At 32.0% G+C, this 14,012-nt stretch overlaps 1 protein-coding gene across 2 annotated transcripts in view; it reads right to left on the bottom strand.

The window, feature by feature from the left end:
* Nucleotides 1–11,545: 11,545 nt before the first annotated feature.
* The window catches only part of LOC114347997 (homeobox protein SIX3), a 338,421-nt gene continuing 335,954 nt past the window's right edge, over nucleotides 11,546–14,012 (bottom strand). For both annotated transcript variants that reach the window (XM_028298643.2, XM_028298648.2), the window contains one exon: nucleotides 11,546–12,565. In XM_028298643.2, coding sequence (XP_028154444.1) covers nucleotides 11,833–12,565 — 733 coding nt within the window. In that variant the 3' untranslated portion in view covers nucleotides 11,546–11,832. The remainder of the gene's footprint in view (nucleotides 12,566–14,012) is intronic.

Here is a 14,012-nt window from a genome sequence, read left to right as displayed (position 1 = left end):
AATTGTTAAAAATAGAGACGGAAAGAAACTATTTGAACAAACAAACAACAATTTGAACTATTTCAATCCAACAAAATTGAAGTTATGCTGAGTGTTTCAATATTAATAAGAATAATTGTGCTTAAAATAACATAGTACGTATAACTTGTCTTTACGATCCTTTAGAAGTGGGGTGCTTGTTTTGTGATGCCTTTAAGAAGTTTTTCTATGACGCTTCCTTTATTATATATAATCGGTTTAAAACGTCCTCCGCCGTCTTCCGATGCCCAATCTCCATGCATCTCTATCTTCCCAAAGGTCTTCGTCTAAACCTCTCTCTCGGATCTCTCTGTCTATTCCTTCTCTCCAGCTCTTTCTGGGTCGGCCTCTTTTTCTCTTACCATGTGGTGACCAATCTAGAATCTGTTTTGGCAGACGGTGTTCTGGCATTCTCTACACATGTCCATACCACTTTAGTTGTTGTACTCTTATATCTTCGACAATCGTATGTGTGACTCCCATAATCCCTCGTATACGTTCGTTATTAATTCTTTCGAGTTTTGATTTTCCTGCGGCACGTCTCCAGTAGTCCATCTCCGTGGCTTGTAGTGTTCTTTCAGTAGTTGTCTTTAACTGCCACACGTCACTTCCATACATTACTATGCTCTTTATAATAGTGTTGTATATTCGATGTTTATTTTTTTTTGGATATATGTTGATCCCAAATAATACTATTTAGTTGAGATATGGCCCTTCTACCTTGAGTGTTTCGTTTTTTTATAGCCTGATCTGATTTGCCGTCGTCCGTGATTTCTACTCCTAAATAAGAATATTTATTGTTGTACTTAATGTGTTGTCCGTCGTTTAAAACTAGATTCTGTTCGTTGCCACCGATGTTCATGTACATTGTTTTCTCTATGTTAACTTCTAATCCCCATTTTTTGTACTCTTCGATTAATTTCCGAGTCATGTATTCCAGATCGTCATAATCGTTGGCAATCACAATTTGATCATCAGCAAAACATAGAGTGTACAGGTTGTTATTATTTAATTGTATACCCATGCCGCTGCACTTCCGCTTCCAAAGTTTTAATGCTTGTTCCAGATATATTTTGAAAAGTGTCGGCGATAGGCAGCATCCCTGCTTCAGTCCTTTGTCTACTACAAAACCTTTGGAAACATTCGTTCCTATTTTAACTTTGGCGTTGGCGTTATCATATAGTCTTTCCACTGCTGTTATGAGATTTGAGTTGATGTTCGTTTGTCTTAGAGTGTTCCATAACTTGTTTTGGGGGATGCTATCGTAGGCCTTTTTTAGATCAACAAACAAAAAGTGGACTTCTTGATCTACAGCAACCTTTTTTTCTATAAGTTGAGTGATACAAAAAAGGTGGTCTATGGTCGATCTACCAGCTCTAAAACCCGCCTGTTCTTCTGCCTCCATATCAGTGTATTCTCTTTCTATTCTATTTTTGATCATTTTCCCATAGATTTTACTAATGGTACTAGTAACTGCTATTCCACGGTAATTGTCGCAGTTTTGTTTGTTTCCTTTTTTATGTAAAGTTGAAATGGTAGAGGTTTTAAATTCAGCTGGAACCTCTACTTTGTTTATGCAGTTTTGAAAGAGTATTGTCAGGTGTTCATATAGTTTTTCAGTTCCATATTTTATTAGTTCTGAGGGTATATTGCCAGGTCCGGGTGCTTTTTTGTTTTTGAGTGAAGTACAGATATCCTTTACTTCCTTTTTCGTGATTCTTATAGGAGATGCTTCGACGCGTATGTTTTGGTTATTTTCTTTTATTTTGAATTCTCTTCGATCTTCTTGCAACAGTTTACTGAAGTACATGTCCCATGTTTCTAACGAAATTGGTGAGATTAAATCTTTTTTCTTGTCGTTGGTCCTAAGAGATTTAATAAGTTTCCAGCTTTCTGTACTTCTGGTTCCTCCTATATACGTATTTATTTTTTGACAGTTTTGATCCCAGGATTCATTTTTTTTCTGTCTTATCATTTGTCTTACCTTTGCTTGATGGTTTTTGTTATTAGACCAATTGGTATCTGTTTTTGCACTTAAATAGTGTTCATACTTTTGTTTCTTTTGTTTTATCGCTGTGTATATTTCTTCATCCCACCAGTATGGAGTATACGCTTCCTTTTATTCACTTAAAAAATATAAGCCCTCATCTAAAAATATATTTTAGTAGCAGTATTTTAATGATTTCAACAATGATCCAGCCAAAGTTATGACCTTTAATCTATTCTGGACTGATAAGCAATTTTTTTGATCAAAATTTATATTTTGTCTTAAATTTCACCATATATGGAAGAACTCAAAACCTGTATTCAATTAAATTAAATATATTTTAGTTTTTACCGTTTTTTTTGTACATAATACCTTTGTGTAATTGGTATCATTAATTAGTATCTTTTAAGTAAATTACATACTTACAGACATATTGAAATAGTACAACAAAAACAAAATTATTGGTAATGTGACACAACTCTATTAAAATGATCACCCTGTATAATACTGCAATTCTAATCACAATATAACCAAAAAAATAAATAATTTTGATACGTACAAAAACAAAGATTCAAGTAAAGACAGTGTCAAATGAAAATCATTTTGTGCATTTTTTAAATTGACTAAAATGCTTTGTTTCTATAAAATATGCGGTATCTAGTCAGAGTCAGACGATAGAACAATTTAAAAATGTACATAATTGTCTTAAAGGTACGTAAAAATCTAATCTAAGATTACTTCTTTACTATTATGTTGTTTTTCCATTCACAATTACTCCCAAATATTTCAATTGTTGAACTCTTTCAAACGTGTAGTTTTCCATCTTGATTTCTCTCGTCCCGTTATCTTCTCTTCTAGAGCAAAGTAGATATTTTGTTTTTTCTTCGTTAATTTCTAGACCTCTTTTCCGTGCTTCATTTGCCAAGATTGTTACTGCTTCTTTTAATATTTCCTTGTCACTTCCCATCAGAAATTAGAACTATGTCTATCAGAATTATTCGTGTTAAAATTACGTCAAAGAATGATAAAATTCTATATTTGGACAGCGTTGGACACAGCTTGAACATATAATGTTCCAAATACCCGGGACAGCGATGCAAACGAGCTAGGCTGTGTTGCTGTTGAAATAGAGCAAATACAGTTCGTAAGTTATTGAAAAATATTAAAATTTTTCATACCTAGAGCATGTTCTTAGAGGAGTGCGGTAGGCATCTAAACATTCCGTATATGTATTGACACCTAGGAGTTTTCTATTGGTTCTTTGCAGCACGCGGCCATATTTCAACCAATAGGCGGCGAGGTGCCAAACGCGTATACGGAATGTTATTCGGTGCAAAATTCATATACCTACGGAATGTTAAATATTCGTAGACCGAAAAACACAACTTTTTATTAGAGTTATTTAAAAGGAGATTGATTAAAGGACTTGTTAATGTATTATTAAATAAAAATAAAACAAATTATATAGTATTTGGATTATTATTTGGTGCGAAATTCATATGCGGAATATTAAATATTCGTAGACTAAAAAAGACGACTTTTTATTAAATCAGTTAAAGAAGACTGATTTTAAAATATTTTGTTAATGTATTATTAAAGAAAATAAACCAATTATTACCGATATGGAATGTTATTTGGTGCGAAATTCATAAATGGAATGGTATAGATTTGAGAGACATTATTTCTTTATTTGACTAAGGTTTAGCTTCCGCAGAATTTTTAATGACTTGCACGTATTGTTTAGTATGTTTAGATATGTTTCAGCTATTCAATTCTGATGAAGCTTAGGGCTGTGGGCTACCAGACGAAAATAGTCATTTTTGATCTACGAACATTTAACATTCCGTATATGAATTTCGCACCAAATAGCATTCCATGTGCTATAATTGTTTTATTTTTATTTAATAATACATTAACAAAACATTTTAAAATCAGTCTTCTTTAACTGACTTTAATAAAAAGTCGTCTTTCTTGGTCTACGAATATTTAACATTCCGCATATGAATTTCGCACCAAATAACATTCCAAATACTATAATTGTTTTATTTTTATTTAATAATACATTAACAAGTGTTTTAAAATCAATTTCCTTTTAACTGACTATAGTCGAGGAAATGAAGCATTTTGGTTCGCAATTTTCTCGTCCAGCATGGATTTACTTAAAATTTTCACAGAAGGTAGGGAATAGTCCAAGGATAATTTTCTATATCATGCCGCTGTACGCTAAAACCTTGGGTGTGGTTGCCACCCCATCTCGGGGGTGGGAATTTTTTATTACATTTTAAATATTGTAAATCGATGTAAAAAAGTAATTCTAAGAGAAAAGTGTTTTTTACATTTTCTTCGTAAAACTAATATTTTTCGAATTATTCGCGCTTGAAAGTAACAGTTTTTCGTCGAAAAAATCGACTTTTTTAGAGGGTTTTTTGAGAATACCTCGAAAAATATGCATTTAATCAAAAAAACTGCAGATAACAAAATTGTATCTTTTAGAAACGCAAACTAAATTCTTTTTCTATAATATCTTTAAGACCAACACAAACCATTAGCTTTTGTCGTCAAATGTATAATTTAAAATATTCAAAGCCAAATAACGGGAAAACTTTTCATTTTTCAAGGAAAACTTAAATTATGTTTTTTCAAGTATACAATTAAACCTTTCAAAGAATAATAATAAAAAATTTCTAACATAAAAATAGAGCGACTTATGATAAAAAAAAGTCGGTACCTGCTTTTCTCTACGAAAAAATCAGTGAAAATAACCCCCTAACTACCCTCCTAATTAATAATTAATCTTAACCTTTCTGTAATTCCTTGTATATTTATATTGTCAATACACCCAAGATGTTTGGCCTATTTAAAACTCCTAATTTTAGAAAAATTGGAGTTTAAAGAAAAATTGATTTTTTGCAATTTCGTATTTTTCACCTTTTACTTCCAAATATCTCCGAAAATACTGGAGATTCGAAAAAAATGACAGATTACTAAATTGTAGCTTCTTTAATAACTAAAATTATACTGTACATAGATTTTCATTACAGTAAATAGTTAGCGAGATATAGCTGTTTAAAACCTCCATTTACGAGCAAACACCCCCTTATTCGAGCCCTTTAAACCCACCCAAATTAAAAAGTAAGGGATCTAATGGAATTTAATTTACACAGTCTTATAGTTCTTCAAAAATCCTACAAAATAATTTTTGAAAAAACTTTTTATCGGCAAAAATGAAGGAGCTATGTTTATAAAACGATTTTTCTTTTCGAAATATTCGAATAGTCAACTTATGAAACATTTTTAATGCATGTATAATACCACAGAACTGGTTCGTATACTACTGGAAGATGACTTAAAAACTATTTGTGTTTGTACTTCTACATATTTGTAAATTCGTATTTTTGTGTAAATAAATGTTTTTGTAATTCTTTAATTCTACTTCTTTTCTGTATAGATCTATTAAATTATCTACATACTTATAAAAATTGTAATGTCCTTAAGGGTGGTTTTTAAGGGTTGAAATATTATGATATTATATCCTAAAGCTTAAAATAATCATTAGTTTTAGCCAATCAAAACCATATTTTACCCATATTAAAGTCTACAATGTTTTTATATAATTTTTGACAATATGGGGTAGTTTACACCCCTAAAAATAATCGACACCCTTGAGCATGTTATAGAATATGAAGTACAGGGTGAGATGATCCTAATCCCAAATTTTTATATAAATCGATGCAAGCCGAAATTATTCTTTTAGGATAAGTAATTTTTTATATATAGCTCAAACAAGGGTTGGTTTAAGGGTTAAAATATTATGATAGTATATCTTAAAGCATAAAACAATCATTATGTAAATAATAAGAACCAAATGTTGACAATATTAAAGTTTAAAATGTTGTTTTATAATTTTTTACAAGTAGTTTTTTTAGGGGTAGTTTTCAGCCTTAAAGAACCAAAGGCGTACAACGGCTCAATATAGAAAATAAACTTGAAATGAGGGTGAAATGAGCCTAATACCAATTTTTTGTACAAATCGATGCTGGACGAAAAAATTGCGAGGTTTTGCCATTTTTTCAGTTTCATTTCCTCGACTACTAATAAAAAGTTGTCTTTTTCCGTCTACGAATATTTAACATTCCGTATATGAATTTCGCACCGAATAACATTCCGTATATGTGTTTGGCACCTAGCCGCCTATTGGTTGACATATGGTCGCGTACCGCAAGGAACCAATAGAAATCTCCTAGGTACCAAATACATATACGGAATGTTTAGATGCGACCGGAAGAGATTCCTTCAGCTTATCATGAAAAGTAAAACCGGTGGTCGCAGAGAAATTGACAAGAAGCAGATGACATGGTTTAAGAACATTCGCGATTGGACAGGAATACGCAGTGGCAAAACTATTCCGATTAACTGAAGAACGTAACGAGCTCTCCAATGTAATTGCTAACGTTACGAGGACATAATATGGCACCGAAAGAAGAAGAAGTAGTGCTAGAAGTAATCTCAAATTATATTAATTACGAATAATTACCTTTTTCCATATCTACGTAAACTAAGACTTTAGTTGCACCTAATTAAGGTTGTTTGAACAAAAGTGCGTCCTGAATATATGATAGGTATATTCTATCATCTAGCTCTGACCAAATCTGTTAAAATCCTAATATCGACATTATCGACAAATTGCCACTGAACATTTAAAGTAAGTTCACCATCCCGTACACTTACTCTTCTGTACAAGCGAATAAATATACATAACATTGCAGTAATTCTAGTTTCTGAGACATCACAGAACATACCGTAACTTAATGTCAAAGACCAAAATCTTCAAAAATGGTATTAGGAATATGTTTAAACTATTTTCAATATTTTAAAGTATTGCTAGCCGTTTTTGAAGATTTAAAAGATCTGTGTTTCGAATTTTTCAAGTTAGTATTATATCGGAATCATTATATTTACAATAAATGGTCGTAGATTGATTGATTAGGATTTAGTTTATGTTGTTTTAAGATTGATGCGACAGTTTTCTTTAGTCTTATTGAGGCTTTACTTGGACCCTAACTTCCTCAGCTGCAAATTTAATATCGTATCATATTTTTACAACTGGTCCAATATATCCCAAATGAGTTAATTATAAGAGAAAAAATAATATTAGATGCCATAAAAATGTTTAATATCTATTGTCCAAGTGGGATCTGACGAAAAGCAGACCATAAAGGACATGTTCCATAGGAGTACTGATGTTGATTATAGTTACTTTCGGGTATTCGTTACGAATAGTTACTTTTGTATAAAGTAATCATTTTAGTATTCGTTACTTTGATTACTATTATTACTATTATTATTTTGTATTTGAGTACCGATAATCATATCGAGAATCGTACTTCTCAGTAGGTAGGTATTTTGTATAGGTATTCCCATATAACAACGACCTTCACCGATCTGTTTAAGGGATAAAAATGATTTGATTACTATGATTATCTTTGTTGCTTTTGTATTTGAGTATCGGTAATCATATCGAGAATCGTATTTCTCAGTCCTCACCCTCACACCTTTAAAACGCTTCATACCGATAACGATATTCGATAACACTCGTATAATACCGGTCCCGTTCGTTACTCGCTGGGATACGATTGGTAGAAAGTAATCAAGTGTACTGGTTGTAGATGCAATAGTCGTTACTCGCTCTGATACGATTGGTACGAAGTAATCAAAGTAGATACAATAGTCATTACTCGCTCTGATACAGTTAGTACAATGTAACGAAGTAATCAGAGTAATCAAAGTAACGAGTTGCCTCTCTGTATAGTAATCGTTACTTTCGGTATTCGTAAGTAACGAGTACTTTGTAACGAATACATACTTTTTCAACATCTCTACATAGGAGTCTACTGTTTTGCTGGAATCACTTCACGAAGTACCTTGTATCAATAATTCGCAATAATACAGTCGCAAATCTTATGGTTAATTTTTTATTATTTCACTAAATCTGAAAAGAATCAAAAAATTTTTGCTTTTTGCGCCCATATTTTAGAGAAAAATATAGAAGGGAAAAGTTTTATTTTTCATATTGAAAATTTAATTTTTATTGTTTAAAAAATAGCAATAATTGGGTAAAAGTGCAAAAAAATGAATTTCTCCTTTAAATGTTTTCGACCCCTTAAATAAAACTTATTTATACAGTGATGAGCGCTCTAATAACCGCTAACCGGGAAAATAACGCAAAAGATGGAAAACATATTAAGTTGTTAGATAAAAAGAAATGAAACTAGTTGAGGTGGGAAATTTAGCGATAGAAACCTATAAATTTACATTATATTGATTGTTTCCCACCTTTAGACGTATCAGGGGAGTATGTAAACTAAAACTGCCACTGTCACAGTGGTAGTTACCAAACTCATCCGATACGTCTTAAGGTGGGAAACAATAAATATAATGTAAATTTATAGGTTTCTATCGCTAAATTTCTCATCTCGACTAGTTTCATTTCTTTTTATCTCACAACTTAATATGTTTTCCATCTTTTGAGTTATTTTGCCGGTTATTAGCGCGCTCATCACATATTCCGCCTAGAAAAGTTTAATAGGTACTTACCTAATACGACTGAAACGTGTGATACATTTCGTTAGGACTCGTTTAATAGTTTCCAGGGTGAGCAAAAAATTGCAAATTTGGAAAATTATTCTGGAGTCAAAATAAGCACTTAAAATAGTCAATTTCTTTTTCATATAAAGAAAGGCTTTCAAACATACTTTAAAAATTTGAAAGTAAAAATTCACTTTATTGTGTTATTTGTAAGTTTAGAAACAAAAGCTGCATTTATTTTTTTTACTCAGCTTAAATAACTCCACAACTAATGTCCATCGGCATGGCATAGTTCATTTCACAATAAGATAGTGTAATGTGTAGTGTGTGGGTTGAGTAAATGTCTTGTTAGTTACTAAAGTCAACTTCATTGTCTTCACAAAGAGACGCTAATTGTATTCAAACATTTCCTGTTCCTCCAGTGAGTCGAAAAAATTTAAACGATAAACTGCAATTGTTGAACGTTTTTCTTAACTGTTTCTATTTTTTAAACACTAAACATTAAATTTTCAATATTTAGCTAGGTGAAATATGTACAGTCGGAAAAATGAAAGATTACCAATGGACGATCACATCAATCACTTATTTTGTATTTGCTGTATTTTTCTATAAATAACAAATGTTTGTTATAGAAAAAGACAGCAAATACAAAATAAGTGATTGATGTGATCGTTCATGGGTAATCTTTCATTTTTCCGACTTTAGATAAAATTTAAAAACGAAACTGTTACCTTCTTTTTTTTTGGAGTAGGTAATATCTTTCAAGTTATAGGTAGGTGAAAATATAGGCGCAAAAAGCAAAAAAATTTTCGATTTTTTCGAATTTCTGTAAAATAGCAAAAATAACAGATTTTGTTAAATAAAAAATTAAACACAAGATTTACGACTGTCCTAAATCGTGATTATTGATCCAAGATCAGGTACCTCCTGAAGTGACTCCACCAAAAATTACCTACACTTAGGAAATAAGCCACAATTTAAGTTGGAAATTAAACAAAAAGCGTCAAATATATTTAATTTCCAACTTAATAGCGTAGGCGCAAAATTTCGGGTCAATGCTCTTTCAATGCATTCTTTTTTTTTTTCGAATCCTGAGAAGAAGAAAAAGTATTTTTGAAAAATTTAAAGTAGAATGAAAGATTACATTATTACCGAGGGCCAAAAGTCCCTGAAAACTTCTATAATGTTTACTTTAATAAGTTACAGGGGTGAAAAAAAAGAGTAAATTGAGTGTGATTTTTAATTTCAAATAACTCATTCAAAATAAACTTTTTGTTTATTCTGAGGAACTTTCGGCCCTCGGTAATAATGTAATCTTTCATTCTGCGTTTAAATTTTTCAAAAATATTTATTATTTTTCTCAGGATTCGAAAAAAAATGCATTTAAAATGCATTGGCCCGAAATTTTGCGCCTACGCTCTTAAACTATGGCTTATTTCCCAAGTAAAATAGTAAAACATAGACTCATATGAAAATTGTCCAATTCAAAACAGTTCATGCCTGGACTTTAATGGTTGTTAATATTTATCTATATAAAATAAATTCTGGGTCTTCATTTATTAGTCTAGGCACCAAATAGAGATCACCGTGTCCTTTTCAATTCTGATGGACAAACTCAACGGTTTCTTATGGATTTTTGGCTGCTGATTACGAATGTCGAGGGTGGATTTCAATCCGAGTGGTCAAAAAATTGTTATAAACAATTTAATTGTTTATAAGGCTCTGACTCTAAACTAAAAGAGATAAAAACAACGTTTCACATAAAATTTGTTCCTTAATAAAAAACGAAGAAAAAACGTTTACTAAACTTAAATCCAACAATTAAAACTCAAGATATTGTAAAATTAGTGCGCAATGCAAATTGCAAATTGCAAAATAAGTATTTTTCGAAGATTTATCGATTGTAAGTTCGGCTTTGACGCATGCAAATGAGCCTTAGAAGGTCTCATTTTAAAGCTTATTTAATGGGCTTCCAATAAAAGTTTACTAAATTACTTTATCTTCATTTGTTTTAAAGTTATACCTGTTTGAAGTAATAATTTTCTTAAAAAAATTGTACATTAATTTGTTTATAAGGGTTTGTTTATACGTGCACAACCGGTCTCAGTAGAAGATTCTTTGATGTTGATATTTTTTTGACATATACACAATTTTTTATTAATTTAATTTTTCATTGTTGCAACAAATACAGTACACTACAGTTCATTACAGTACACTATTATGAAACATTGACTTTATTGTTAGTACAGATAGGGAGAATTGACCGTACTATGTTATATTTGTACACATTGACAGACACTTTAAGAATAGGCAAGGCCTCCTGAGCAAAATAGTGTAACACGAGAGCAGTCGATCGGTGTCTTTACCGTTATATTACTTGACTGTGAGCCGATCTTGAGCCTCAGAGCGTGCTATTAAATTATGGATATCTTGGCCAAAAATAAACCTACGGACACTTACCTAAGCTCAAAATATTCCTTTTGAGTTCTTCTATTATTAACGTTGATTAAAGTATAAATGTTAGTTGCTCAAATTTACTAAAAACCCTTATAAACAAATTAATGTACAAATTTTTTTAAGAAAATTATAACTTCAAACGAATATGACTTTAAAACAAATAAAGATAAAATAATTTGACATTGATCCTTTGTTTGGAAGCCTATTAATTAAGCTTTAAAATGAGACCTTCGAAGGCTCATTTGCATGAGTAGTAGCCGAGTTACGATCGATAAAGCTTCGACAAATTCTTATTTTCCAATTTGCAATTTGCATTGTGCACTAATTTTACAATAACTTGAGTTCTAATTGTTGGATCTAAGTTTAGTAAACGTTTTTTTCTTCGTTTTTTATTTAGGAACAAATTGTATTTGAAACATTGTTTTTATCTCTTTTAGTTTATGAGTTAGAGCCTTATAAACAATTAAATTGTTTATAACAATTTTTTGACCACTCGGATCGAAATCCACCATCGAAATTCGTAATCAGCAGCCAAAAATCCATAAAATATTTGTTGAGTTTGTCCATCAGAATTAAAAAGGACACGGTGACCCCTCTGGCGCCTAGACTATATTGCATTCTTGGCAAATAAATGATGCACGAAAACAAAAAAAAAACAAAAAAGCATTGTTCCATACATAAACCATTTACCGTAAATATTGCTCTTAATTTTTGATAATCATACATTCCGTGATGTCTTACTTGAAAAGTACCTATTCACATCCGTGCCACTCCACGGTCGAGTATCACGTTAACCTCGGCGGTGAAAACGGCCGATGCAAAATATGGCCGTTATTGTTAGGACTCGGTGGAGCGATTCTGACGATTCCCCCATGCGAATACGCTCCATGAAGATTGGTATGAGGCGAAGGTGCGCCCAGTCTACCGGGAGATGTCACTTGGATTCTCAAAGGAGTACCCATTTGCGCTGGGTTCAGCTGATGACCCAACCGCAACGGCAAAGGTGTTTCTATCTTACCCTCGTTGTGCTGCATCCTCAAATTATCCGCAATTCGTAGATTCATGGGCGGCGAATGCTGGATAGTCGTCTGCGGGGGAGAGTCCAGCTTCCTGACATCCTTGTCCGTACTGTCCACATCGATGGGACTCTCGTTGGAACTTAACCTCAAATTGACTGCTGTAAAGCTGGAATTATTGTCTACGTTAATAGGAGACGCCGAATTTCTATCTTTAGACCTCTCGATTCTGAAATTTGGAGAAAACGTGGGGGGAGTGTGCGCTCCTCCAAAGCGAAATTGGGCAGGCATAGGACCTGGAGAATGAGCTCCAAATCTGAAGGAGGTTATCGGGTTCGGTGAGGTTCTTCCAAATTGTATCGGACCTGGAGAACTGATGGGAGGTGAGTGAGCCCCTAAAGATATGTCTGAGTCGCTATCTGAAGGAGTTGGACTTAGAGGCGGCTGTCTTCCACCACCGCCGTGCTGTGCCAATTGGGCTGCTAGTTGTTGTTGCTGCATTCTGAAACAAAAAGAAAATTGTTAAAGATATTAATTTAGAAGATTGTATAATATGAGTACAAAAATTTATTAAAAAAAAGCGTAAAATACAGATACGCCAGTCAATGGGAGCAAGAATAGGATATTACCTCCGAATTCTATCCTACTGCATGGATTTTAATGAAATTTTGGGTCTAGGCTCTACTTATCTCCTAATTTAAAGTCTACCCTATGCCGATGTGTGCTTTTATCTTGGGGGTGGTTCCCACCGAGAAACGGTCGATTTTAGGTGTATAATGCTAATACCTTTGTAGTGCTAATACCTTTGTAATGCTAATACGTTTTGTAGTGCTTGAAAATACTTTAAAATGAGCTATATTAAAGGTCCATTACATTAAAACTAAGCGAGATATGCTGAAAACAAAATTGATAACTAATGTATTTTAAGAAAAAATGAGAAGTAATTTAACTCCCATCCACCTAAATGTAAATGGATCGTTTTCCTTCCACAATACCTTTTATTATAGTGTTATTTCTATGTTCGAAAAGTTAGACGGGTTTAAAATAAATGGTTTTTGAAAAAAAAGATCAAATTTTAGAGCGCATTTTTAAATTTTCTTAAAAATCTTCCTTTTTCTCCATGTAACTTGAAAATGATAAGAGATACAGTAATTAAAAATTAAAAGGAAATTTTTATCTGAAAAGGCCTTACATTTTTGTGTGGTATCTTTTTTCGTATCTCTTATCTTTTTCGACTTACATGGAGGAAAAGGAAGATTTTTAAGAAAATTTAAAAATGCGCTCTATAATTTGATCTTATTTTTTTCAAAAACCATTTATTTTAATCCAGTCCAACTTTTTGAACATAGAAATAACACTATAATAAAAAGTATTGTAGAAGGAAAACGATTTAAAATTCTAAAAGTTGAGGTGTTAAATATACTTCTTATTTCTTCTTAAAATACATTGGTCATCAACTTTTTTGCAACATATCTCGCTTAATTATAATGTAATAGACATTTAGTATTGCTCATTTTAAAGGTCTTTTCAAGCATTACAAAAGTTATTTGTATCATTATACACCTAAATTCGACAGTTTCTCTGTTATTCCAAGTTGAATACACCGATTTGAGCATGCAGCAAAAAAACAAACTCTTCTTACCTACCATATCCCTCTTTGTATTTTAACTAGAAGATTTATGAAGAAACGAATCTCTTTATTTTTTTATAACCTACAGAAATATTTTATATAGGTTTTTCGTTAGATGCATAGTTTTTAAGGTATTCGCAAAAATCCGTCCGAAAAGGTGTCATTTTTCAATGAAAATGGTCAATTTTCAACCACGAATAACTCAAAAAGTATTGAGTTTTCAAAAAATAATTATAGAACAGTTTTTGCTTAAAATTAGGTTCCCTAGCCTCTTCCGTGGCTATTTTAACCAAAACATTTTTCACTCCCGAGAAGGGGT

Source organism: Diabrotica virgifera, chromosome 1 (assembly GCF_917563875.1).
Source record: "Diabrotica virgifera virgifera chromosome 1, PGI_DIABVI_V3a".
NCBI classification, from domain to species: domain Eukaryota; kingdom Metazoa; phylum Arthropoda; class Insecta; order Coleoptera; family Chrysomelidae; genus Diabrotica; species Diabrotica virgifera.
This window is presented reverse-complemented; position numbering and strand designations above follow the sequence as displayed.